Source organism: Leiobunum rupestre, chromosome 11, assembly GCF_980474605.1.
Source record: "Leiobunum rupestre chromosome 11, qqLeiRupe1.1.hap1, whole genome shotgun sequence".
Classification (NCBI taxonomy): Eukaryota; Metazoa; Arthropoda; class Arachnida; order Opiliones; family Sclerosomatidae; genus Leiobunum; species Leiobunum rupestre.
Window position 1 is genome coordinate 39,709,571 of NC_143394.1, and position 21,605 is coordinate 39,731,175.

General features: G+C 36.5%; 1 protein-coding gene across 1 annotated transcript in view; it reads right to left on the bottom strand.

The window, feature by feature from the left end:
• Window positions 1-2,748, bottom strand: part of mei-41 (ATR serine/threonine kinase meiotic 41) — a 40,355-nt gene extending 37,607 nt beyond the window's left edge. Inside the window, exons 1-8 of the mRNA XM_090162974.1 lie at window positions 2,584-2,748; window positions 2,440-2,531; window positions 2,211-2,366; window positions 1,954-2,124; window positions 1,794-1,891; window positions 1,647-1,732; window positions 1,469-1,583; window positions 1,270-1,415 (exon numbers count right to left, since the gene is read on the bottom strand). Of these exons, the coding sequence (XP_090019100.1) occupies window positions 1,270-1,415; window positions 1,469-1,583; window positions 1,647-1,732; window positions 1,794-1,891; window positions 1,954-2,124; window positions 2,211-2,366; window positions 2,440-2,531; window positions 2,584-2,636 (917 nt within the window). The 5' untranslated portion in view covers window positions 2,637-2,748. The remainder of the gene's footprint in view (window positions 1-1,269; window positions 1,416-1,468; window positions 1,584-1,646; window positions 1,733-1,793; window positions 1,892-1,953; window positions 2,125-2,210; window positions 2,367-2,439; window positions 2,532-2,583) is intronic.
• Between the last annotated feature and the right edge of the window lie 18,857 nt (window positions 2,749-21,605).

Below are 21,605 nucleotides of genomic sequence, written 5' to 3' on the forward strand. Positions count from 1 at the left end.
CTTAGCCCTTCACCCCTTTCACTAATAATAATAATAATAATAATAAACTAATTTTTTTTTTCCGACTGAGAAGTCAGCCAAATGGACTGCTCATTCGGTCACCTGAACATTTGTCCGACTTCTCAGTCGGCCAAATGGACAGTGCATTTTGCAGACTGTTCATTCAACCAATTTCTCATTTGAGCGACTGCTAATTGGGCGATGGGACGATACTTGGTGCGTTTGGCTAGGTACTGTCCTCTAGGTCGCGTTTTAGAAGACCCAGCTTGGATATAAAGAACGGTGTTTAGGGGGCGCCAATTAAATAAAATATTATCATTAGTTAATCAGGAATTTTCCTATTTTTAAATGTATTTCCTGAAAATATTTTTCTTATACCGGTATTAGCCAATATCAGCTTCGTTTAAGCTGATATTGGCCAATATCTGAAAATAGGATGATATATCAGTGCATCCCTTATATAAAACAATAATTCCAGGTCCCAAGGAAGCTGTTATTAAAGAAAAGAACTATATGTTTTTCAGTAGAAACTTAGGAAAAATGCCTAAACACTCTAGATTGCTTTTGCCCTGATAATTTGTACAGCTTTTCCCCCTCTCTCTCTCATCTGTTCAGGCCAGAGTATTATCCCTAGGGATGTTCCATTTGGTTCATAAACTCGCCGTTCCTATCCCCACTAACATAGTGCGTGACCTTATCTCAAATTCTATGAATGACTGACTGTCAACTCAAGCTTTGGCTTGAGATGGATGGATCGCTCTCCAAGTCTAATATCAGGTAGGTTGTTGGCCACTGCCTACTTAACAGACATCTTTATTGATCCAATTTGTAGGGCTTGTCAAGCTGAGGAGGAAACCTCCTCTCATATACTTTGTAAGTGCGATTATTACGTGGCCCAAAGGTTTGATCATTTTGGGATGCACCAGCTGAAAATTTCTGATTCCTACAATATGTCGGCCAAGCAGATTTTCCGTTATGTGTCGGATATTGGGCTTTTTAAGTCATAAGGTTTGGGGTTGCAAAATATAATACTGGTCAAGGTGTGTGAATGGGCCTATCTCTCCCCCTTTTAAACACTCATCAATAATAATAATGTTCCATTTGGGGAACTCAAGAGCAGCTTGGAAAATGTTATTGACTATTGGGAAACCCACTCTGAGCAGTATGTTGAAAATCTTATCGTGAGCCCAGATTTTGAGCGTGATTTCAGGCACTCTCAGAACTTATCAATGGAAATTGCCAATAGAATATCGTTTCAAGTTTTCTTACCGATCTGCACCATAGCAAGAATAAACTTGGCCATTGAAGTAAGAATTCAATAACGCTAGGGACGATTCGTAAAGATCTTGCACAGTCTCAGGCCATTCTGGTAATCCTTCTGCTTGCATGATAGCACTCATGGCATCAACAGATGCCTAAAAATTAACTTTTTGTAAATATCAAATGTTAAACGATTACTTCAAAATACCTTTTTCAAATAAAGAGGCCCATCTTTAAACTGTTTAGCCAAAACCTTCCAAAAATATATGCGTTCATCATTGAAAAGAGTAGTAAATCTGGAAGGCATTTCGATAAACATTTCCCTGCAAAGTAAAGACTTTATTTAGAAAATTACGAATGTACAAGATTCACAAGATTACACTCACGTTAGCTTTGACTGAAGGTATTCGCAGGACTTTGGATTGTCAAAGGCAATCGGGTAAATTGGAAACAAGCAAGATGTAGGCAACTGCTGTTAAAAATGACAAATATTCATTAAAAAATTTCTTTCCCAATTTTATTGCAGCTATTACATTGGCAACTTCAATACTGCTCATCAAATGCTTAAGTTCAAATGGTTCAATAAGTTTTCCAGGGTTGTCATAAAGTTCATCAGCGTAGTTTTGCAAATCTGAGGAAAAAGATGTAGATCATTTAGGTCAAAATGGAACAAAAAGGGTTGAAAAAACGTACCGCATAATGTTCGAAAGATTTCTACAAACACATTTTTAGACCTCTCTGGCTCACATTTGTCAAAAAGCTGAAGAATTTTGACTACAAAATCCTGACAATGCGAATGAAGAAAGGACAATGATTCCTGACTAAGAAGCCGGACCATCAGTCTAAGTTGCCATTCTGAATATGCTAAGATTTCACATAACAATTGTGATATTAAGATTTATTTTAAACCAGCAATGATATTAAGATTCAGCTTATTGTCTATTTTGTACCTTTACATATGTCATGATTGTAATTATTGATATCTTGAGGTAATACCTTATTTTCTAAAGGTTTAGTACCACAGAAGACGTGAGGAATAACTTCTATATGAGATATTGAAAGCTTCAAGAGATTTGTACCAACACTTTTATTTTCTTCTGATTGAACTGCTCGATAAACAAGGTCTTAGACAAAGTGGAACCTACTTGTTTGCTTAAGATTATTGAATAGTTGTCTTACATATATTGTAATTCGAGAAGCACGAATGGAAAGCCTTTATCAATTGGTCCACGAATTTACGTTGTTTGTTTTCATCTTCATTGTTAGCTGGGCTATATTTAAAAATGTTTTAACTAAACACTGAAACCCAAAAAAATAACTTACTTTTGTGTGGCTGCAGTTAACATGGAGATGGTGTCATCCATGCCTAAATCCATCGTTTCTATTACTATGGACAATTAGTTACAAAGATTTGAAACCTTTATACTATTAAAACGTTAGAAACAAAATTACAAATAAATGAAAAAGTTTCATTTCAAGGCTTGTTAAGTTGTCATAAGCAAGCAGTGGCAGGTTCACTGACTCAGACTGTTATGTCACTGTTTTAAGTTGAGAAAATTGGCGCCAAGAGATAACAACGTGGATGAAGGATACACCCGAAATTCAATTCAGTCGTAAGGATAGGCATCTTCAAGAATCAAACTTTGCGGGTTATTTTTAGTTGACTGATGGTCAGTTTTAATTTAATCGTATAGCGACTTAATCGAAGAATTTACAACCCAGAATGAAACAAAAGCTCCCATTAGAGCATATTTTTTGTCTTTAATATTCTAAATCAAACTACTTTATTTCCCGGTCATCTGATTTTTTTCTTGAGTTCGTAAATCACGGACTTTAAATTTTAAAGGACGAGTAAAGCGTAGCCTTCCCCTGTAGTATTTTAGTTTCCCCGAGCATCAATCACTTCGAACAAGAGAGAGAGAGTCCGTCAAGGTCATTTGTACCACGCATAGAGATAGACCCCCCCCCCCCCCGCATCTTATCTGGAAATCTGGCCGACCGAAAGACAGGCGCTTTAGTTTTTTTTTATGACCTTGAGCGACTCCCGTCAGCCTGATCGGTGAACGGGGCGTAAAATACCTCGGGAATACCGGTCCTCTAAAATTTACAGTCCGTGCGTAAATCAACTAAGATTCTACTTTCCATTCCTGAGGTAAGCCATAGACATTGCGGCTGTCGTTTTCACTATAGATATAGGAAACGTAGATACAATATTTCAAAGGGAGTGAATACGGAGGTGACAGCTAGCAGAAACGCGTAATTTCTGCAGGCTATCCTTATAAGGTGCTATCTATCGCTAAGAAAGCTCGTGCTATCGTTGCGAGAGCCATTGTCTCCTGCTTAAAAATTATACTAAAAGTCACCAACAGATGGTGTCTAAAGACTATGGCCTGCGGAAAGGTCAAGCACTTAGTACTAATCAGCCTTGGAAATAACGGTGGTCAGGTGGTCAAAGACCAGTTAATTAATTGCTCAGACCAGTTTATTTATTCAAAATTTGGGGGGGTCACTGGTCCATAGAAATCTTATACTCCTACCTAGAATGCTCTCGTCTACGGGAGAACCTGACGCCAAGTCATTTTGTAGCAACGACTAATGATTATATAGTCTTTGCTTAAGCTTCAGCCAATCAGCGGCCATTCATTGACTACGGCAAGCCGCTAGCGCCATAACATGGCGGTTAAAAATAGTAGAAGCTCAGACGAATTTTACAGGATCCATCCGATCCAAGCTCGCAGAATTCCCATAGGTTTTTGCTGGAGTTTTTCACATGAACCACTTCAACGTTTTTAGATTTTTATTTAATAAGTGTTAAGATTTTTTGAACTTTTAGTTTTGTTTTCATATTTACTTATTATAAGGAATATTTAAATGCCATTGTGAGGAAGATAAATAATATTTCGTTTAGGTTCGCTTCGAAAATATTTAAGCCTAGGCCAGACATAGGCCTAACTTTTAAAATAGCAGGCAATGCCAATGGCTGTTTTGGGAGAAGCAGTGACTGAAGATCCTTAGTATTAACCTTTGTATTTAAAGATTATTTCACATTTAAAGTAAGTAATATTATATTTATTATTATGTTTGTAGAAACTTTGATAAACAAAAACCTTATTATATCCCAGAAAAAAATACATTACACTAACGAATGACACTTATGACGAATTGACGACAGTCATTTCATTAAACAGCAACAATCATACTGATAATTGTCTCATTTTTCAAAACTTTACCTTCTATTTAATAATATGCTTTTTGTCTTAGAAGCTTAGCCAAGATAAATGTATCACACTCTGCTTAAATTCAACATTCCACTGTTTAACAACATAAGAGATAGTACTCAACGAAGGCCGATATTTACAATGTTAAATAGTGTTTTTTAAAAAACGGATATTGCAGTAATTATAGTCCTGAGTTGTTGTTCCACTAGGCTCACTGAACTTCCTGAAGTCACTTTTACCAAATCATCAATTTGAAAGCCCACCGTTTTTTAACATTTCAAAATGCCCCAAGGTTTAAGGAAACCCAAACTTTTACCTGAACAACGGCACATTACCGTCCACCGCAAATCGTTTTCTACATGTTTAAATGAAACAACGAGGAGCCATAACAACAAACAACGCAATAGTTACCCAAAACGTTTGCATATAAGAGAAAAATCTTTACGAGTAAAGAAACAGTCTACCATGTTTAAAAACTACATTAAACTCGATCACGGCCCCCTGCACGCGCTCACGTGAGCGCGTGCAGGGTGCCGTGACTCGATTGACGTGGGCCAATCAAATGCGGGTTCTTAAGGTGACGTAATATAAAATCAAATTATTATTTTTAGTAACTCAAACTAGATGGCAACGAGTCGTTGCCGTAGTCACTCTTTGAATCGTGATTGGCTGATAATGACGAAACCTCCGAAAATGTAATTGGCCCATTTTGTATTTATACGGAATCATTCTACGTTATAAGATTTCTATGCACTGGTCACCGTGTCCAGTTTATTAATTCGAAATAATAACAAAAAAACAGAAGGTGACCAGTTTAATAATTCCAAATAATAGGAGATGACCTATTATTTCAAGGTTTATATCAATTTTGATTTCCCTATTCACTGGATTTCTATGTACCGCGACTCCGCTTACTACTGCCGCGGCCACACGTCGATGTTTTATGTAGAGTCCCTTCGCTCGCATCCCTCGAACGAGTTGAACTGTCTAACCCCCCTCTAGCCTCAAACCCTCAATCCTCTAGTCTCGCTTTCCCCGAGTACGGTAGGCTACGCAGTAACGGACCGGGGCCTAGAGAAAGAGAGATAATACGGTAAATTACGAGGGTCTTCTAGGCTATGGAAGTAGTCTTAGGTGAGATAGTACTATATTGTACTATTCTTGTGGTTCTTGTAAAATAAAGTTAACTATTTTGAATACGTGTAAAGTTAATGTTACCAACATAATCTAACTTATGTAGTATAGGTTTTTTTTAGGCTTATAAATGACATTAGAACCTTTTATATAAGAGCAGTTTAATAATTCATAAGCTAGGGGGTCACTGGTCATAAGGACCAGTTTAAAAAAAACCTTATTTCCAATGCTGACGGTAACGTAGCTCGAGCTAAAACTTTAAACTAATCCTGTAGCGCCATCTTACGGCAGACAGTGTTCATATAATTTCGTCTGCTAGACGTTCGAAATAAGAAGTAGTAACGGCCCACGGGTCTTCCTTTGGTATAGTAGTGGAAACTTATTTTAAGCCGAATGTTTGGTTTTAGAAGCAAAATATTGTAATATCTAATTAAACAATATATTTGTCTCTTTTTTACTTTTGGAAAAAAACGGTGTAGTTGTAATCTTGGAAAATTAAATTGAACACTTTTCTTTGTTTCATTGTATACTATATATATATATATATATATATATATATATATATATATATATATATATATAGTATACAATATTCTTGCTGGCTCTGAGGTCTACATTTAGCGTTGAAATAATACACAATACATGTATACTAATTTAAAGTATTAAATATATAGTATATATATATATATATATATATATATATATACTATATATTTAATACTTTAAATTAGTATACATGTATTGTGTATTATTTCAACGCTAAATGTAGACCTCAGAGCCAGCAAGAATATACTTGGTTAATATCTTATGACCTTATATAATCCTTTGGCAAAGACAGTTTCTCTAAACAAAAGTACTTCTAATTTTAACAGAAGCCAACTGAAAACCTACTATAAACTAAATATTATAAATAAAGTTAATTGCACCGATGATAAATAAAAACAAGTTAACCTTAAAAATTCCATTCAATTTGTTGAAAATATTAAAGAAATCCAGTTAAAAGAGGAGGACGAAATATGTAGTTTAGACGTAACAAATTTATACGGGAGTATACTTATAGAATTGGACTTAAAGATTTTGAAGATGAACTTAGAAATGGATAATTCATGGAAAGTTAGGACCACCTTAAAAGAAGATACTATTATAGAACTTTGTGAAATATGTCTATCAAACACATATTTCACTTTTGAAGAAAAACATTTTCTAAAAAAAATGGATTAGCGATGGGAAACCCACTTTCCGCCCCCATAGCAAATAACTAATGGAATATGTGGAACCTTGGAGAAGGGAAGTATTCTGGAGTGGAAAATCCCATAGCGGTAATAAGAACGTCCTTTCCCACCTATTGCTGTTAGAATTACCCAGACTACCCCGGTTAAACCGGTTTTTGGTCGGACGTCAGCTTTATCTGCCATCATTCTGGCTTGATGACGTCCGACCAAATAGAGCATGATGGGAATTTTACAAAGCCGCAGGTGGCGCCCGACTTTTCCACTCCAGAATACCTCTCTCCTCCAAGGTGGAACAATCCTTAATGGAAGTGGAATTAATGAACTCAAATATAAAACTGTGGAATAGGTTTATGGATGACGTGTTTTTAATAAAAAACAAAATGTTAACTACGGAAAAATTATTGGATATAGTAAATAACTTTCATAAAAATATACAGTTTACTTTTGAAGGAGAAATAGAAGGAACATTACCATTTTTAGTTTCACATCGTATATATACGAAGTGACACTATTGCTATGGACGGATTGTCGTTAAGTGTTGTTGTTGTTGTTGTTGGCGTTGTGGAGAAGACACCATGGCACGTGGGATGCGAAAAATAATTTGCAGTTTTGGCGAAACCGGGCTTCGAACTCAAAAACGGCCAGTCAAAAACTCTAAACAATGACGCCTTTACGCTCTCGGCCACTGGAAGCTTACCAAATTTTTTTCGGAATTTCTACTCTATTCTTGTCAGTTTTAGCGACGCGGGGGGAGTTGGCTAGTTAAGTTGTCGAAATTCTCGTCCGTTTTTCCGCCTTATTTTACGTATATTTTCGGAGTTTAAGGTCAAGTGAACCTCAAACTTCGCGTCGGGTGGTGGGTGGTGGGTGGTGGGCACACTCGCTTAAGATGCCTCGCTTGAAAGTGAGTACTCGAATAAATGTTCGGGTGGTGAGCAGTGGTAGGTGGGCACACTCTCTTAAGTGGGGTAATCCATGAGTACCAAGTGGTTTTACCCGGGAAACTCGGGTGCCTCCTGTAATGAATGAACCCCTGTTCGGTCGCATGCGTTCGTCTAAAAAGGGGTGCTGCTTGGACTGCATGGTAACTCGCTTAAACCAAGGGCTGTACCGAGGGACTAACTAGTAGAACTATCCCTGGGTGACTAACGATCACCTGTAAACTAGTCGTAGGGGTTCTACATGGGAACTTAGTAGTAGGGCAGTCAAATTGGTTTGTATTCCCGCCTCCGTTGAAAGACAGGTGAGAGTCGGTAACAGTGTCTTATGACACTGGCTAAGAGGAGCAGGCCTCCCCCACTGTTCGTTTCACTAAGCTCAAGTGGGAGCCGATGTTCAGTGGGGGCAAAGCAATAAGTCGGACTCCCCGTCCAGCTTCCACCCCTGTGAAGGGGTGGTTTGCGTCAAAAGTGCTCGCCATTAATCTTCCTAACAAACTTTTTACCTCTAGGGTTTCCAGAATCCAGAGTGGCAAGCATAATTCCAGCGAAGCTTCGCTGAATAAGGGTCTCTGAGGTGATGGAGGGAGGAGTGCACCATGTCTTCCTCTTCTAGGATACCCATCGACGCCAGCAGGCAGAGGAACTTATCTCGGAAGAAGCGTTCGACGTGGTGTGTGGCATTGGCCAGAAGATTCTTTTGGACTTTGTCGCGTTACTTTCTTTTTGTTTGAAATTACTTTTTGAGACTCTGTAATGGGACCCCCCATACAAAAAAGGTGGAAATAAACATTTTACCCGGCCTCGCTCGAAAGTGAGTACTCGAATAAACGAGCTCAAAAATTTTAAATGTTCGGGTGGTGAGCAGTGGTAGGTGGGCACACTCGCTTAAGATGCCTCGCTCGAAAGTGAGTACTCGAATAAACGAGCTCAAAAATTTTAAATGCCCTCTTCCCCATATGTACTTATAAATGCTCTAAAAGCCCCACACTGAGATACTTATTTTCTTATTTAAATAAATAAATAAATAAATAAACAATAAAGTTCTTTCAGTTTGTATAGTAACTCAATTCCGTCGATTTGACGATTTCAACCTGGATTTCTTACAGCGGCGGACAAAACTTACGGAGCTTTTCTGCCCATATGGAGTCGAGCTTATGCCTGGTTTGAATGGTAAATTTTCTACTGACGGAGACACACAAATAGACTTGGCATTCGGCAATAAGCTTTTCCGCGAAAAATATTTCGCTCTATACCGTAAGAGTTACTATTCATACCATAAATCGATTTGTTTTTATAACAAGAGCAGTTGAGAAAACATTTTTTAATGGCCCTGATGTATCAATTTTTTATATGTTTTGGACAAGCCAAGGTCTGAATATGGGTATGGAAATGGGCAGGAAATGTGAAAATAATAGTTATGATGACAAACGGTGCCTTGATCGTAGCATATTGCTTTAAATTGAGTAGGGACTGCAGATTTTATGGGCGCCAGCAGACATTCTAAGACGGCCCTGTTCAAGATGGCACTGGATGAAACTTTTTATAAGAGACGTCAAGCTATATTTAAAATTCCTCCTTTAAAGATGGCATCATTTATCTTCAGTCTTACCATGACTATGGTTTTTCTGATCATAGGGAAATAATAGCTTGATTTCAATAGTTTCTTCGTTTCTGGAGAAAACTATTGTTACTAAATCTTGGAAATTACTTCACAAGGTTGAAAGAGAAACTAGTCTAAACTCAACAAGAAACGTTAAATTACTTCGTCACGAGGTTCATCACGCAAGGTTAAAAGACCAAAGTTCTATAACAAGGGAGTTTCATATTCAAATAATTCAACATGAGACATTAAAAAACTTCATCACTCGTTACACCAAACAAAAGGTTCAAGACAAATTACGAGTTCAATCCACACCTGACGAACTTCCTTTTGGGTAATAAAAGCAATAGAACCATAAAGAAACAATTATAAATTGAAGTCACTATCGGGAGAAGGTATTATATTATTAAGAACACGCGTACGCTTAAAAAGTTAAAGCATTGAAGACTCTATTTCCCTTCACACACTTACGTACCGCCATTATTAATTATTGGACTCCCATACTCATCCAACAAGTTGGCAAGCCAAAATATACCTCTCCTCGGAAGAATTGTCCCTAGTGGTATTAATTTCTCGAGATAACCCTTAAAGATATATCTCCGCAATTTAGAGTTATTTGTTAAAAATGTTATCCCAGTTCTATCCCGCCCGGTATAAAATTTTAATTATAATTAAAATAATTGAGACGAAACGACCAATTTTAATTTATTCAGAATATCATAAGTTAAGTAGTTACAATAGTGAGTTAGACGTAGTATAACAATGCACAATTGAATTAAACCCTTTTTACTGTACAAGTTTGTCAGTTGAATATAATACAAAGCAAATTTTAATGAAAGAAATATCTACAGAGGGTATTATAACGACCGTTCGCTTTTTGGTTTATAATTTTAACGGAATCGCGCCGATTTTAATTAAACGATAGTTTATCGAAATTTGTTAAAAGAATATTCCCTAAGGCCGCGCGATAAATTTACGAGAATAATTTCCCGTCGCAGTTATATCGAAAATTTAGTTGATTCGGGATTGCCAGAACTTTAATGTTGTGGGCGAGTGATTAGAAAATAAAATGGCAACCAGAATTATGCAAAATTATAAATGTTTATTTTTATTCAGAACCGTCTTTGGAACGTTCTAGATTTAACTTTCATCAATAACCCAACAATATATATCCCTCCTACGTAATTGTACAGAACTAGTACTCAAGTGTCTAAGACTAGATGTGTCTTAGTTCATCGTGATTGAAAAATAAACCAAAACACACTTACACTTAAGTAAATATCATAAATTATACTGAGTAATTTTAACTAAATTCAAACTACCTTACTATAAACTCTTGTCTTAATTAACAGCTGAGAGCTGTTCGCTACTAATATCTTCCAATCTACTTAATTAGCCTCACAGGTTGAGTTGATAATTTCAAGGGTATAATTAGGTTATTCCAATTCAAAAAATAAAAACAATCAATTTTATTTTACAGCTGACTTGAGTTAGTTCACAATTACTTTAACACTTTCAGTCTTAAACACGCACTGTTCATACACTTAAGTCCATTCACTCACGTTCCAAACGCGAAACACAATTTAACTCTTTCCTTGACCGAAGACCGAACATACTAATTAAAACCGCAAAGTTACCTCATAGTCTTTGACCGACACCAGGACCCCGTCCTGTAGTAGTTCGTCTGACCGCCAAGAACTAAGAAAGACTAATCTTTCATATTGACGGCAACGGCTTTATATACGTTTATTTGATGTTTTTTAGTCCCGTCAAAATTTGACTAAAGTTCGAAAAATTGAAGAGATTATATTTTTTACCCGGTTTGATTGATAGTTCTCCACACGGTGGCGCTATATTATTACTTTTATATAGTTTCCGCGGGAGTTTTGAATAATTATCCTTTTTCTAAGCGTTATTAAAAGGTAAAAAACCCGCCTTATCATAATGGTTTCTTTACTTTTTATATTCCTAAAGGAAGTCAATGGCTCGGCGGTAAACTATCTGCATTGTAACGATGCGACCCGAGTTCAATTCCTGAACACGATCAAATAAAGTAAAATACTCAGATTTTTAATTAAATATATTATTAATATAAATTATAAATAAAATATTAATATAACTTACAAATATTTAATTAAATATAAGATTAATATAATTTATTAATATTTAATTAAATATAAGATTAATATAATTTATAAATATTTCATTAAATATAAGATTAATATATTTTTATAAATATTTCATTAAATATAAGATTAATATAATTTATAAATATTTAAAATGATGTAGAATAAATTATAGTACCTAACGTTATAACTTTGTAAATGACATTCGCCAAAGCTGTTTTTTAGAAAAACACCGTAACTTAACAAGCGTTGGTGGCTGAGTGGTTAGAGTAAATCTCTTACACAAGGCAGACCCGGGTTCGATTCCCGGCCGGCGCTAATAAATCGCAAATTGATACTAAGACGAATACCGTGTACAATTGGTGGAAACCCGCCCCTTGGACGTTGAGAGGTAGCATTACACTCAGCACTCGGTCCGTCCCAAAGTCATTAAGAAGAAGTTGGAGATAAAACGCCCGTACAAACACAACAGACTCAACATCCACAACCATCATAACACAGACACACCCCAATCTCTACACCCACAACCGACATAACACGAACTCAACATACACAACCATTAAAACAAAAACACAACAAACTCAACACTCACAACCGTCATAAGACGAACTCAACATTAACAACCTACGCATAAACATTACAAAAACATAACACACCAAACCGTCACGACGGTGAGCGAAAAAACACCATCCAAACCAAAACGCAAATGAATCCGTTAACGCTAACCCTTCGAGAAACTGCGAACGCAGAGATTTTGAGAAACTGCGAATGATTAACCTTTGCACGGAAAATGCGAACGCGTTCGCAGGACAGACCCACAGACAGACAGACGGACACGGTGATTGTAATACCCCTCCAGGGTACGAAGTCCCCTCGGAGAGGTAAAAACTAGGGGCATTCGGGCATATGTAGTTTTATATCTATGAAGGTAAATTTTTATTACGATAATCTTTGCCGTATACCATTCGCAAAACTTAGGTATATTAACTTACAAGTTCACGTAAAGACTACCCGTTTATAGCTCTGCCACAAATAGATCGAAATTTAAAATAAAACTATTTGTCAAATTACCTTGCAAGTTAAGTCAAAACCAATATCCATTAATCAAGAATGTATTTATGAACTAAGAATATGGGAGACCAAAAAATCCAAAGCAGTCGGACTTAAGCTTAATTACATTCAAGGGTATCTTTTTGAATTTGTGCAATAATAGGAATTTTGGTGTTTGAACCATACCCAAATGTTTGATATAAATTTCCTAAAATAAACACATTTAAATCCCAGTTTAAGAATTTCTTTAAATCATTTTTCCACTAATTTCAATAATTTAAAAAATTATGTTTGTCGTGTTTTGCTTACCTATTTCACCTTTGATACTTTCCGTCTATCTAACAATAGTAAATCAAATGGCCTCAACAGCTTTTGTATTGGTTTGCCCACCCGCGTATCCTGAGGGTGGGCGGTGCCCACTCTTTAACATAGGATGGTGAATTATATATAAAACAATTGGAATACACCGATGTGGAACTAATATTACGGCCTGGGCCGACTTTTTAGATATTTTGGTGTGTCATGGCAATATTTCATTTGAGTGTAGTCTATACCAAAAACCGACACACGCAAAAACTTTTTTGAATTTTGATTCGTCACATCCGTTTAAAGTTAAACTATGAGTCTTAAAATCATTTAAAAACAAAATAGAATTAATATCAGATACACCCATCAAAGACAAAAATAATATTAGAGACCAATTTATAAATAGTGGGTATCCAAAATATTTAATAGACACAATTTTCGAAACGAACTTGGTTAGAAATGAGTCTCAGAAGCAAAAGATTGAAAATGTAATTTCTTTACCGTATATAGAAGGCATTAGTGAGAAAACGAGTAGACAGTTAAAAAAATATATATAACATTAATTTGGTACATAAAACTGCAAACACATTAAAAACCCACGTAGTAAAAAAAACCTAAAGTAGAAGAATTAAAGAAGACCGGAATAATTTACAAAATAAAATGTGGTTGTAAAAAATCATATATTGGGCAATCAAAAAGGACACTTAAAATTAGAAGGGGGGAGCACCAAATGATGGTTAAAAAATTAGATAAAGAAAACGGCCTAGCGGACCATATACTAAGAAATGGACAACATTAAATTAATTGGGACTCGGCCAAAGTTTTAATTCAAGAACCAAATTGGAATAAAAGAGTATTTAAGGAAGCTGTGTATATAAAAAATGGGACATTTGAATTTAGATAAGGGTGTAATAGACGTATAAGGGTGGGGAGATTTTGAGATTAGGGAATGAAAGCATTATGGTCTCAAGGGGCTTGTTGGTTGTATTTATTACTTAATATTGTTTTTTCATTGTTGTTTTTTAATCGTTGTTTATTATTAATTTCAAAAAAAATGTAAATCTTATCTGGAATGTTAGGAAATTGAAAATTGTAACTAATCAATTGTAAGACGCGGCTGAAGAAGGACCTCGGTCCGAAAGCTCCCGAGTGATTTTAAATTAAAATAAACCATGAAGTAGCAGATCTAATTATTAATTATTAATAATTATTAATTTAGTCAACCATGGTCAAAAAAGAAAATATTTATAAATATTATAAATAGTTAGGCCTATGCGACCAAGGTAAAATTCCCAAACAAACAGTGAAGAAAAATTTAACTTTTGGATATGTGCTAGCTAGATAACATATAATTGCATAACATTAGCTTACAAGAGTGGCAGAATTAGATAGCAAAGGATAAGCCTAACTAGCCCTAAATACCGCAAACTATTTTTTTTAATAATAAAGATAAGTTACAACAATTATTCAAAAGATAATCTATCATCTCGTAAAATAACAAAGAAATGTTGTATTTACTTTTCGAAAAATATGAATCCGAAAACCACTTCTTGCTTTGTACTTAAAGCTAAAACCGTTAAAGAAAGTGGAAAAGACCACTAATGAATCAACAACACCTGTAAATGGTTATTTGCATCAGTGCCTACGTTATTCACATAGTAGACCTGATCAGTGATCACTAGTTAAAATAAGCTTCGTGCGCGCGGTGTAGATGGTGATACTGTCGTTTTAGCCAAGAATCTAATCGGTGGTCTGCCAGCCATTCGATTAAGCGTTGTAGTTTGTTATCCGATTTCTATGGGCCCAGGCCATTATTTTTTTATCAAAAACTTAAAACTTAAGCAAGAAAATGTTTATTACTATATTCTTTAAAAGAAGTGTGAATTCATTGATAACAAAAATTAAGTCGACGTCTTCAGAAAAATATCTGTTTATATGGCTAGATCGGTCTAGGAGGATGGAAATTATGGAGTAGACTGGGTAGATAGGCTTGGAAACAGTTTTCGTTTACTAGTTGTTGGCACGTCATATTTTTTTATAGTTTTTACAATGAAACAAAGAAAAGTGTTAAATTTAATTTTCCAAGAATACAACTACACCGTTTTTTTTCCAAAAGTAAAAAAGAGACAAATATATTGTTTAATTAGATATTACAATATTTTGCTTCTAAAACCAAAAATTCAGCTTCCTCCACTAATTAAAATCAGTTTCCACTACTATACCAAAGGAAGACCCGTGGGCCGTTACTACTTCTTATTTCGAACGTCAAGCAGACGAAATTATATGAACACTGTCTGCCGTAAGATGACGCTACAGGATTAGTTCAAAGTTTTAGCTCGAGCTACGTTACCCTACGACGAGTCAATTCAATGTTTCGACGAATCTATGGAAATCAATTTTATGCTTATTTCATCTTAATGTTATTTGCATCTTCCAAATCAAAATAACTTCTGTAAAAAGACTGAATTTGGACCAAAATAAAGGCAGTGAGGTTAGAAATTTTTCCCAGATTCCTTAATTTTATTTCTGTGGGGCTCTGCACTCGTATGGTTTTCCCTGTGGGGGTTCGAGCTCTATGAAACCCTGGAGGAAAGGTATTTAGATTGTATGCTCCACTCCCTCGCTAACTGGCGATCAGGATTCTCTGATTTCAATATTTCACTTAAAACGGCTCACCGGAAGCTTCCTGTATTCTATGACCTATGGCACGGATTGGATCCAAACCGTCATAGTTTCAATGGCCACGGGTTCAAATCAATACCGACTCTCCAACCCTGAGTATTTCGATTTCTTATTCAATGACCCTTTTAAGTTAACATGGGATCACGTATAATTAACCCCACCATGGCCAGAGAGACGGCCCGAGCTCTTTTTACACACCCTGACTTCTCCTTGATTTCCCTGGTGGTCTCAAATTTTGTCTGCGACGACTGGTGTTCTGGCTGCAAGCGTTTCAAATGAATGGTATCAGGTTCGCCCTTCCAATTTTTGTATAAAACCTCGACAACTAACAGTTTGTGGTCGTAAAGGTATACTCTAGCCAAAGGCGTAACACAGTGGTAAGAATAAACTGAAAAAAGCTATCGCTTTGTGAATCGGAAACTTTAGGGGTGCTTCAAAAATGTTTCATGTGGCTCAAGCACCGCTTAAAACACCCTAGCGACGCCACTCGGGCCACGTGGAAACGTTAAAATTTCTATATTTTATACTATGTGAATGTTTTTACTGAACCTTTTTCTGATTGTTTTCCAAGGACGACTGACCCGTTTGTTAACGTATCTCAAATTTCTGTTCCTCTAGTTTTACTTTCGGAATCCGACGTTTGATCTGGGTTATCCGTTAATCTACAGTTTGCCCATTTGCGTTTGTGCGTTCGTTGGAAGGCAGATAATCATTTTTAGTGCAAGTTAGTTCGCGATAATTGTGATTGAGAATATTATTTGAAGTACCGATAATGATCAGGGAGATTTGAATGGCACCTCGAAAGTTTCCAAAAATGGTAACTCCAGAGGGTAAAAATATTTCGTCCCTTTACGATTGTGACCCCTGTCGGTGATACCGGGGGAAAACGTTTTTTTTTAATGTATTTGTGCGTGTTTTGCCGGATTACCCATAAATTATATTTTTCATAAACCATATTTCGATATATTCTAAATTAATTTATTTTCGCAATATGAAAAGTTAAGTATATTTAGCGCCCATCAACAGTTCAATATTATCAGAAATACATGAACCGAAATTATCAACGACCTCCTTTTTATTGGGGGCAATTTCCCCGTGCGACTGTTCGAAGAAAATCGTGAGAAACGTGGTCTGCAAACCTAGGCTTAGCCCAGTGATGGTAAGTCGAGGGAAATTTCCCAGATTTAGGGAAATTTTTACCCCTAAAAATCCAAAAAGGGAAAAGGGATATCAGACTAAAAATTTGCGAAATCTAGGGAAATTCGACGTAGGGTGATTTTAAAGTGAAGCTACTCAGGGGCGGACCGTTAACTTTGGGGGCCCTGGACTAACACTGTTTGGGGCCTACCCAACTTTGGGAAAATTGTGGCGATTCATTCGACATGGTAAAAATTACTTTTTTTACCCCTTTTTAATTTTTAATTTAAATGGTTTTTATTTAATATCTGATCACGAAGGGGGCCCTTTGATTGAACGGGGCCCTGGGCTGCAGCCCTTAAAGACCATGCCTAAATCCGCCCCTGAAGCTACTAATCTAAATAATCACAATATTTAAAATAATTGATTTAATCTTATGAAAATATTAAAAGAGAGTAATTTTAGCCAGAAAGCTTAATGTTTTCTATTAACCTGGCACCCCTGCAATTTTGCTTTCCACTTTTTCGTTTTATTATCGAGGACTCATCTGCTCCTCGGAATCATAACCAATTATAATTAATCTATTAATTTCTAGTTTCTAGTCATCTAACTCTGCTGTTTAAACTAATGGGGAAAAGTAAAAAAAATCGTTATTTTGTGTAATAACGTACTGTTTTTCAGCTAATTATTCTATTACATATAAAGCAATGAAATGTATTAAGATAAATTTGGGGCGTATAGTTTAATATTGGTTACCTAGAAGGCGCTATGTATTAAATATCACTTTCTGAAGGCTAATAAAGAAACTAGGGAAAATTTTGGTCAAAAAGGGAAATTTTAAGTCCCTGTGAGGGAAATTTCAATTTGGCGACTTGACATCACTGCTTAGCCGTGTTTTGTTTTTGATAGAGGTCAGTGGAACTGTGGAAGGCGGTAGCTGGAGCAGCTGTCCAAAATGGAAAAAGTAGATGAATTAAAAACCTTTTTAGCTAATCTTACCATACCATTCATGTATGAAAGAACAGAGAAATACTTAGTTTTATTAGAATAAGAAAATATACAAATTACTTAATGGAGCTACTTAAGATATATGAAACCCAGATAAAAATATTTAGGCTTGCAGTATCAAAGAATATGGGAAGACCAAAGAAACAGAAGGCTACGGAAGAAGAAGAAACTGAAATTAACCACGAGAAAATAACTAGTAGAAATAAGAAATAAAAATGATGATTTCGTTTACGAGTAAGGCTACCTTTACGTTGCTATTTATTTTTATATTTCAAATAAAACAAGTACAATTATTTTAACAAATATTTATTGTGTATAATTCTTAACGTAGTCAAGTTAGTTTAGTTTTTATTAGTCGTTAACTGGGCTTCATTAATTAATAGCAACTGATCACGATGATATTTGTTTGAGCCATTCGCTCCTTGAACGTTTCTTCTGATAGTCACAGCTTTTCTTTCACTAACACATGACGCAATTGTAATTTTTCCCCAGCATTATATTTTATTTGGGGGGGGGGGGGTCAGAATAATGTAGAAGGGAAATTGGTGTATACAGCTATTCTAGTGTTTTATATATATTCTAGTGTTTTATATATATTCAAGAGTTTTATATATATTCTAGTGTTTTATATATATTCTAGTGTTTTATATATATTCTAGTGTTTTATATATATTCTAGTGTTTTATATATATTCTAGTGTTTTATATATATTCTAGTGTTTTATATATATTCTAGTGTTTTATATATATTCTAGTGTTTTATATATTTTTTTATGTCAATAAAGAGTATTTTTTTTTAATAAATTTTCCATTGTCAATCAACTCTCTACCTTCCTATTAATTTCGCAGTTATGTATCATTCGGGAACGAGCCGAGTTTTTGGGCCGAGTCGGGCAATTTTGTTTTCGGGTTGGGACGGGCCTATAAAAAGGTCAGCCCGACTCGTCTCTACACCCTTGGCAACGTGTGACGCAGGGTAGGAACCGTAGGATTAACACTATTGGAAGCCCTGTGAAAAGTAGAATTTGGGGTCCCTAAAAAAATTCAGACCTTACTTTCAGTGTTGGGCATTTTCGTCAAAGAGCCGCTCAGCTCACTCACCGCTCGCACTCGCTAGCATACTCTACGCTAATGCTCACGCATTTTTGAGCGGTAAAATAAGCGCTCCTCTCTTTTTGCTCTTTTTTTGAGCGCTGAAATTGGCGCTCCTCTCATTTTCGTTTAGCGCTCTTTTAATAAAACATTTTGTAGCTCAATTTCGCTCATAATAACAAAAGCGATCACAATGAGAGGAGCGGTGCTTATAACTGTTTACTTTTGACTCTATTAACGTTAATGTGGTTAGAATAAAATACCAATAGAAACATTTATTTCGAGATTAGGGGCCAATCTGCCATGGCACACTTGGCACATAACTATATACGGCCCTCTTGTAACGACGACTGTAACCAGGTGGTTTCACCCCTTGTATTGGTGAACAAACCTTATTCTCAGTTCTATTAGGCCTTCCTTTTGCATCCAGATGCTACAAGGAAACTGTTTGAGAGTGGTAAAATCTTTTAAATTTATTTTCTTTAGACTGATTTAAGTGTCCGGCAGTTAGCGGAAAGCGAGGTTGGGTTTTATGGAACCAATGATATTTGGGGGAAGATTTTATTGGTTCTTAAAGGTCCACAAAATAGCTTGAATTTCGTAAATATGATGGGTTGAAAAATTTCAAATTATCATTCGTTGGATCTGCTACAACTATGTATGGAAGGGAAAGACTTACCTGAAATTTTGGCTAAAAATTTCTCAACATAGGCTAGTATCCCTAAGTTTAAATAAATACGTTCTTATAATTGAAATATCTTAAGATAAATAAACGATAGGTTAACTAGTTGAAATACCTTAAGATAAATAAAAGATACGTTAACTATTTGAAATACCTTAAGATAAATAAACGATAGGTTAACTAGCTGAAATACCTTAAGATAAATAAACGATAGGTTAACTAGCTGAAATACCTTAAGATAAATAAACGATAAATAATCTATCGTTTAAATAGTGTATTTCGTTATAAGAAATAAACTAGAGTTTAAAGAAACAATAGTTTGAAATATCGATTAAATCTTTTATTTCGTTAAGATAAATAAACAATATCGTTTAAATAGTACTAATTATTTATTCATTATCTTAAATAAAACACAAATTTTATTCGAACTATGACAAAATATTCTGCAAGAGAAAACAAATAATGAAGGTAGACGAAACAAAACTTCCTCTAGCCCAGCAAAAAACACAAGGAGAACGCAGCTAGCCTTTAAGCACGCTAACACAGAGCTGTGTACAAATTTCATTGGACGAGCCTTTACTCTAATCGATTTACGGAAAGGGGGAAGACAACTTCCGAATTTTCCCCTTCCGACGGCAGCAGGAGCTAAAGCGTCTAACCAAGAAAACTGTACACAAGAAAATGCACGACTTTTGACGGGTTGCATTCTCCTTGTGTGGGGTACTGCGTCAAAAGTCGTGCATTTTATTGTGTACAATTCTCATTGGTTAGACGCTTCCCCGCGCCCGTAAAACGTTCAGCGTAAAGGCTCGTCCAATGAAATTTGTACACAACACTGCGTTAGGGTTTTTTAAGGCTAGCTCCGTTCTCCTTGTGTTTGTTGCTCCTAGGTGGCACGGTCGGACCAAAGCGAGATGGTTGGTTCAGTCATAGGACTCTCCAACGCTCTTCGGTATCTCCAAAGGTCCTGAGAAGGAGCGTTGGACCCCGTACAAAGTTGCCTCTGATCGAGTAAGACTGGGTCGTCTGCATCCGCGAAATTGGAAAAGACCACAACAGCCACACTGGAAAAAGATGAAAAAAAGCTGGTCGAGCGAGCCTCGTCGCGTGGCAAGTTCCCAGCCCTCCTCCGGACAGGATGATTCTTCCATCAGCGTATTAGTAATGAGCCGACGAGTCGAATGCTTGGAGACCAGACCGGACTAGCCTCGTATTTCCATATTGAGGCATTGAAATTGCCCTGGAAATTTTCAGCAAGAAAAAACCGTGACTTGATGATTCCAAGCGACAGTTTTACTAGCGAGACTGTCCGCTGTGGCCTATTCTGAGAGTGGCGCACCAAAGAGCATGTAGCTAGGACGAGCGATGATTTTAACGCCAGGAGCCACGGCGTCGGACATAGATGTTACGCGAGCTTCATCAAAGACCCCCGAAATAAGGATTAAAAGCTCGCATTTATATGGATTCAGTTCGAGGCCTATGTTTAAAGGTCTTGAAGAAGAGCTCAAGAAGCGCTAATCGTCTAGATACCAAATGTTGAGCTCGGAAGACAAACGAGTGGCCATCTTTTGAACTATGAGACAGAATAGTGCCCAACCTAGGGGGTCACACCACGCTCGGAAGATATTACAAAGTGAGTTATCGAAGGGCTTGCCATCTAGGAGCAACAAACACAAGGAGAACGCAGCTAGCCTTTAAACACGCTAACGAAGGGTTGTGTACGAATTTCATTGGATGAGCGTTACGAGCCTTTACGTTTTACGGGCGGGGGGGAAGAGAATTTCTGAATTTTCCCCTTCCGACGGCAGCAGGCGCTAAAGCGTCTAGCCAATGAAAACTGTACACAAGAAAATCCACTACTTTTGACGGGTTGCGTTCTCCTTGTGTGGGGTGTTGTGTTTGTTGCTCCTGGTTGCCACCACCCTCCTACGCATTGCAACCCGGTCACCTGTTTAAAGGCATTATAAGTCGCTTGATGACTTGGGCCAAGAGTGATGACTTGGGCCAAGAGTGGTGCCTTGGGCCAAGAGTGGTGCCTTGAGTATTATCCATTGAATTGGGAATAATACTGCTAGAATTACAATTACGATTTCGGTTGCTATGGTTACGCGTGACCTGTTCTGATAAGACTGTACGAA